Genomic DNA, 6648 nt, shown 5'->3' with positions numbered 1-6648 from the left:
ATTGAGGCGATGTCAGGTTCTTTGGAATGGAATGAGTTATTTTGTTACAAATTCGCAGTATTATATAATGTTTTCAGTCTTAGAGTTGCAGTAGTCAAATTTTTCAAATGAAAGGTAAGCTACCAAAGACTTAGATGATCTACTTGCAACATAAGAAAAATACCTTTCTTCGGTTTTTGAAAAATCACTTTTGATAAAAAGGTCCTAATCATTTTACAAGTCTATCTCTATCATGAGCAATCTCAGACTGCAAACCAAATCAAGGAGGCAAACAATTAATAAATAGTCAGGACTTAAGTCATGACTTAGTGTTGGCGGGGAGGCTCTTACACAAAGTGTTGGAGAATTTCTCCAAAATGTAGGACAAGAGTTGAATGCAATAACTACTTTTGATCAATTGATTAAGGCAGGATTCAAACTAGAGGTGGTCACGTTTGTTTCTCTTTTTTCTACTGGGAGTCATGTTGGGCTAGTTAGCGAAGGCTATATTAGTAAATATAGTGGAAAATAAACCCTCTTTTTGGCACTACACGCATTTGTTTGCCGGTTGAGGACACTGAAACTTGGGTGGAGCTTAACCAGAGTTGCTTTCTCTCTAAGTATGGCATGGTGGCTTCTTGATATTTTTCATCTACCTTACGCTTTCATTACCATACAATGGGCCGGACTTCATGAATATTCTTCAACTTTTCATCTTGAGTACAAGGTGGCTTCCGATAGGCAGGATAATGTTAGAGCTCATATTAATGCACCTTGAAAGATGAAGCAGCAGCAACAAAACAAGGAATGATTGGGCATAATCAGCAAGTTGATAAGTGTGACATGTGCCAAGCTGATAGGAGCAACAAGTGGCAATTCCATAACAAAAAAGGAGACAGAGAAGCAGTCAAATGAAGAGATACTAAAAAAAGGCTGGACAAAATGCAAAGGAGTTATAAGAAAGTTGAGTGAGGAAATTAGAGCAAGAAAGAATTGTGAAACAGTGAGGTAGAGGGCGAGCTCCAACCTCTCGAAAGTTGGAAGGATGGTCTCTGCAATGTTTTTGGGTTTTTGTTATGTTTTTTTCTGAATTTTTATGCTAGTTATGTAAGGCAACACTGATCTGAATGCAAATACTCTTTTTATTAAATTTTTGGAAATCAATCAATACAAATATCCTTTATTTACAATTGTTGGTGTTGAGTTACAATTACAATCTACTAAACAGCACCTTTTTTATTCCCAAAAACATTACAAATTCCAGCAACAATCCAATGAGCATTATTCTTCGGCAGTAGTGAAAAGCAGCTGCAATGCACATCTCCAGGTCTGTATCAGAATGATGTAGCAATTTTAAAACTATACAAGAAAGCAGAAAATTGCACCTTTATTAACGGTTGCAACAGGTAGAAGCTCCAAACTCTGCATTGTAATTTCAGCAAGGAATCCAAAGCTCCCAGCCTGAAGCCAGGAGTTAGGTTCTAAAAGTTCTAGTAGACATGACCATTTTTTAATTTTAGATATACAAGTAGCATGGGTTTGCTTTAATGAAGTTGGAGATGAAGGAACCTGAAGAAAAAATAAGGAAAATGTTTCATTCTTATGCAATCGTAGGAAGGATATTTAGCATATGTTTTTATCAGAAATTGCATATAATGGAATTTGGCTAAGTTCAAGACTTCTGGTGAGTTGAGAAAATCAATTGAGAACATATAAGACTTCACTTGCTTCTTAATGGATTAAAATACTAAACTGAATTCCATATACGAAATGTTGAATTGAACCAGAAATGAGTTGAAACAGAACATGTAAGTACCTTAACAAATGAGAATCATGTTGACAGCTTAGAATTTTCTTATTTGATGTCATTCCAGAAAGCTTGACTTTCTTCAATGGTTTCTTGTCATCTTCCAGTCTAGGACTTAATTCTTGAAGACTCTCCACCAACATTCTCAATTCTACTGTACCAATCTCCTATTCGAGTATGCTCCACCATGTCTCTACTAGCCCTTAGGTCATGAATTAATTTTAATACTCTAAACAGAGCATGGTCAGTTAAATTAGACTTCAAACCTCCTGCCATAACAAAAAACACGAAATATGTTAGTACCACTGAAGGTTACTATAAAGAATGTGAGGTTATGTCATTACAGGTCTCCCCAAAGTGTTTGCTTTGGATTTATAACCAGACTCCAAAGCGATACAAGGAAAATGACAAGAAATCAATTTGAAGAAAGTCAAATAAAAGTTTCCTCTGGATTTTGAACTTTCCATGGTTTCTAGTTGAAAGAGGAAAGGAAGAAAGACTGTCACAAGAAGAGAAGGATAAGCACAAGCAAGGAGAAACATATTACCTTTTTTTACATTTTAGTGGGGGCACCACTGAGCAGGTAATATTAACTTTTTTATTCTTGAGCATGTGATCAGAGAAGAGCAGACAATATTTATTACAATACACATTCTAATGTTTTGGTTCAAAGTAAGATAATATGAAAAGTGGCCTAAATTTTTTGTTTTTTAATTGATAGTATTATATAATGAATAGTATTATATAATGAATCAATCTCAATAAAGCGTTTGAACTCATGTGGAGGTGATGATTGTTGTGTTATTTCTTTTTCATGCACATTAACTCATGTGGAGGTGATGATTGTTGTGTTATTTCTTTTTCATGCACATTAACTCATGTGGAGGCAATGATTCCTATGCCAAAAGGTAAAATATTACAGGATAAAATCTCGTTATGCCAAGATCGGAATGGAGATGCTGCACCAACCACTACAAAGCTACTCTGTCAACAATGTTCAGAAAATAATCGATGATTTCCCCTACCAACATCCTAGTTTAATAGGTAACCTTGTTTACAAAGGATTCCTCAAATCTTATCTTACAAACTACAACTGGAAGTCTAACCAAGGTCAAGGCCAAACAAGGAAAATAAGCTAAAAATCAAGGCAACTACTAACTTCTAAAAAACAAAAACTTGCTTTGCTAATTTCAATCTTCTAGAGCTCTCCAGATAGAAAGCATATCAAGCCACAAAGAATGGTTATATGCAATTTCAAAGACAATTTTTACACCGTGGGGGAAAATTAAAAAAGAAACAAAGCTTACATTCAGTGCTGCAATCTTGCTTCAACCAGGTAGATGGAGGCCTGAATATGTTAGAATAAGAATAAACTAGAAAAGCTGTGCACGACCAACCATATGATCCTTCAAGTCTAAACTCCCAGCTAGCACTCAGGAGTAATCGTTGTCAATGTTCAAAAACATTTTATCGACTAAACTAACACAATTCCCTTCACAAACATAACACTTTGAGGTAATCACCATTCCTCCAATCTCCTGTAGCTTCAAAATAAGATATTACTCAAATAAGTTCTAGTTCAACTCCATGGTTGAATAAAAATCGAAGCAATTGCATCCTCTCCACATGGCATCAAAATTAAATCTTCTTCTTTCCCAACTAGATAAAGCTGGATCCAACGTTCTTTCTTAAACATCTCTCTTTCATTAGTTTCCGTATTTTCCGAGCATTTTCCCATTCTCCAGCTGCAGCATATATGCTTGACAAAACTACATAGTTCACTGACCTCTCTGGCTCCATATTGAAAAGATTCTTGGCAGCTAATTCTCCAAGTGACTTACTGCCATATATACTACATGCCCCAAGAATAGCACTCCAAATTGATGCACTAGGCTTAATATTCATCTTACATAGTATATCATAAGCTGATTCTAAGTGCCCTCCACGTGCAAACAGATCAACCACACAAGAAAAATGCTCATCTCGAGGGATTATTTTGTGTTTTCTAACCATATTATTGAATAATGCCCATCCTTCAGTATTCAATCCAGTATGACTGCAAGCAAAAAGCAGAGACAAGAAGGTGATATCATTTGGCTTCATTCCTTCATATTCCATTTTCTCATATAGTGCAATTGCTTTATGCCCATAGCCATGCTTCCCATACCCAGCAATCAAGGATGTCCATGAAATCACATTTTTCTCTCCCATCTCATCAAAACCAAGTCTTGCATCCTCGATTTCTCCAGATTTTGCATACATATCTATGAGAGCATTTCCCATAGCCACATCATAGCTTGGCTGACATTTTAAAGCAAGGGCATGTATTTGCTTTCCCAAATTTAGTGATGCCATGTTCGCACACATGTAAAGCATTAAGCATAATAGAACATCATCAATCTCCATTTTCTTCATAATCATTTCTTTGAAAAGATCCAAAGCCTCTCCACAAAAACTTTTTTCATGAGCAAACCCACTGATCAATGCAGTGCAAGATACTACATCTTTCTTTACCAGATTTTTGTATAACTGATAAGCAGTTCTTGTATTTCCACACTTTGCATATGCATTGACTAGTGAACCAATCAACATATTAGATGATCCGAAACTTAGTTTGATGATCAATCCATGAATTTGGTGGATGTTCATAAGACCAATGCCTCCAACAGAGGTTCTTAAAACACTCCCCAAGGTGAAGCAATCAGGAACATGCCCTATAAAAGTTAAGCAGTTAAAACTGACATATGGAATACAGACACACACACACACTCACATGTATATCTGGCCCTACAAAAATAAAAACTATGCAATGGAATAGAGCTCCCCTGAGAAAAGTGGCAAGAACAAAAGACAGGGGTATAAGACACTATTACCAGATATTATCTCAAAACAAATTCCAACACCATCAGTAATGTCAGTATTCTCGATAAAGGGGATGTGAGTTATTGAGAAACTTTAGCATTGTTAATAACTCACGCTAATGTTGTGGCAACATATGACCAATATCCCATTTACAATACACTATCTGGCAAGAAGAAGGAGATTTTTAATATTGTCTTCAGATTTTGTCATGATGAACTAGTTTATAGAAATTGGGCAATGATTTTCTGCAGATCAGAATTTTAATGGGATACAATTTTAGACATGTACCCTAAGTTCACATGCGCTTTATAAATGTAACTGTCTTACTCCAATAGATATAAGCTTTTAATTTTTTTTTTTTAAAAATACCTCTCATAAAAAAAATATACGTTTTTAAGTTAAAGCAGCTGGCTATAGTGCATAAGCCACACAAAATTCATAAAGGGGAGCAATACCTACCTTCTCTCATCATCGATTGAAACAGCCTCAACGAATCACCAACAAAACCTTGCAAAGCAAACCCACCAATCATTGAATTCCAGGAAACCACATCTCTTTCTTTCATCGTCTCAAATAACAACCATGCGTCCTCAACCCTTCCACACTTGGCGTGCAAGTCAAGCAACGCACTCTTCACAAATAAATTCTCCCCAAACCTTCCTTTCTCAATACACCCTTGTATCTGCATTCCACTCCACAACCACCCTATCCGAATGCACGCCCTCAATGCGCTTCCAAATGTGAACTGATTCGCCCTCACACCATCTCTACACATTCCCTTAAACACTAACAAAGCATCCTCATAAAATCCACCGTGCGCATATCCAGAAATCATTGCTGTCCATGACACAACATTTCTTTGGTGCATTCTATCGAACACTTTGCGTGCCCACACAATGTCACCAACTTTCCCATAGAAAATAACCAATTTGTTACTCAAATTCACACTAGAATGATACCCATTTGTTATAATGTGGGTGTGAACCGAATGAGCTTGGTTTCGAGCTTTGTTTTCAATGCAAATTTGTAATAGTGTCATGTACAGAGAAGGGTCTAGGTGGGTTGTTGGGGTTGAGATGATGTGTTTTAGAGCCTCATTCAGTTGTCTAGTTTTGAGAATGTTCATGGGGTTTTAAGATTTTAGGATTTCATGCAATATTATAACCAAACTGAAAGGAAATTATTGGAGTTTCAGGTTTGTATTGACAGCGTAGTTGGTTAATTAATTTATAAACAACACTACGTTTCTGTGTTTGGGCCTCAATGGTGGAGTGGGCGATTGCAAATTATGAGGGACCGAGGATCAAGAACAAGAAAGTGTTAATTTGGCATAGATATACACCTAACAAAATTTAACACAACTTATTAATTACTTATTAATTTGATATGATATAACATAAAAAAAATTATATTAGAGTTATAATTTTTAACATAGAAAATAGTTTACATCAAAGATGGTTTGTTTGATCAAATTAATAACTCTACTACTTAATTATTATTATTATTATTATAGTTTCACATATGAGTTATATATTTATTTTTCACCATTTTCTATTTATGTTGATTCAAAAGATAATGACTTTAATTTGAGTAAGATCACAAAAGATATTATTAATACTAATACAAGTAAAGAAGATATTCAATAAAGACAATGTTCTAATACCCTTGTGTATTACAATTTTTTCTGGTTAAAACTTAATTTAAGTTTTTTCATTAACTTAATTATGATAGTTACTTTAAATTAGCCTTAAATTATTTTGCTCTTTGAAATATTGTAAAAGTTAGTTGGATGTCTACTTGAAGAAGCTAGTCGTAGACCTTTTGACGGAAATTTATCATCTTCTACTAAGGACATTCGTTCTAATATAATAACTCTTTTTGGTAAATTTGTTGAAGTTGTCACGCATGTATGAAAAGTCGTCATCTTTGAACTAGGTATGTTTGATGCATAGGTTGTTTAATCTAACGATCGGTAAGGTGCATCAGTTATAGATCACAAC

The 6648-nt window shown here is 35.1% G+C and overlaps 1 protein-coding gene across 3 annotated transcripts; it reads right to left on the bottom strand.

The window, feature by feature from the left end:
* Positions 1-1103: 1103 nt before the first annotated feature.
* On the bottom strand, positions 1104-5995 carry LOC123220401 (pentatricopeptide repeat-containing protein At3g20730-like). 3 transcript variants are annotated; one of them, XM_044642615.1, is made up of 5 exons: positions 5108-5995; positions 3094-4500; positions 1796-2055; positions 1365-1548; positions 1104-1287 (listed from the first exon to the last, which is right to left on the bottom strand). In XM_044642615.1, the coding sequence occupies exons 1-2, from the start codon at positions 5772-5774 to the stop codon at positions 3446-3448; spliced, it is 1722 nt and encodes a 573-aa protein (XP_044498550.1). In that variant the 5' UTR covers positions 5775-5995; the 3' UTR covers positions 1104-1287; positions 1365-1548; positions 1796-2055; positions 3094-3445. The 3 variants fall into 3 exon arrangements, with proteins under 3 accessions (XP_044498550.1, XP_044498549.1, XP_044498551.1); XM_044642614.1 differs by having other exon boundaries at positions 1104-1548; XM_044642616.1 differs by lacking the exon at positions 1365-1548 and having other exon boundaries at positions 1104-1308.
* Between the last annotated feature and the right edge of the window lie 653 nt (positions 5996-6648).

Source organism: Mangifera indica, chromosome 7, assembly GCF_011075055.1.
Source record: "Mangifera indica cultivar Alphonso chromosome 7, CATAS_Mindica_2.1, whole genome shotgun sequence".
Taxonomy (NCBI): Eukaryota; Viridiplantae; Streptophyta; class Magnoliopsida; order Sapindales; family Anacardiaceae; genus Mangifera; species Mangifera indica.
The sequence above is the reverse complement of the archived record's forward strand: the minus strand, read 5'-3'. Positions and strand labels throughout refer to the sequence as shown.

Coding starts and splice junctions, on each gene's coding strand:
- LOC123220401 (XM_044642614.1), bottom strand. CDS start 5,774: ATGAACATTCTCAAAACTAGACAACTGAATGAGGCTCTAAAACACATC. Junction 4,501..5,107: donor TCAATCGATGATGAGAGAAG/GTAGGTATTGCT, acceptor TAACTTTTATAG/GGCATGTTCCTGATTGCTTC.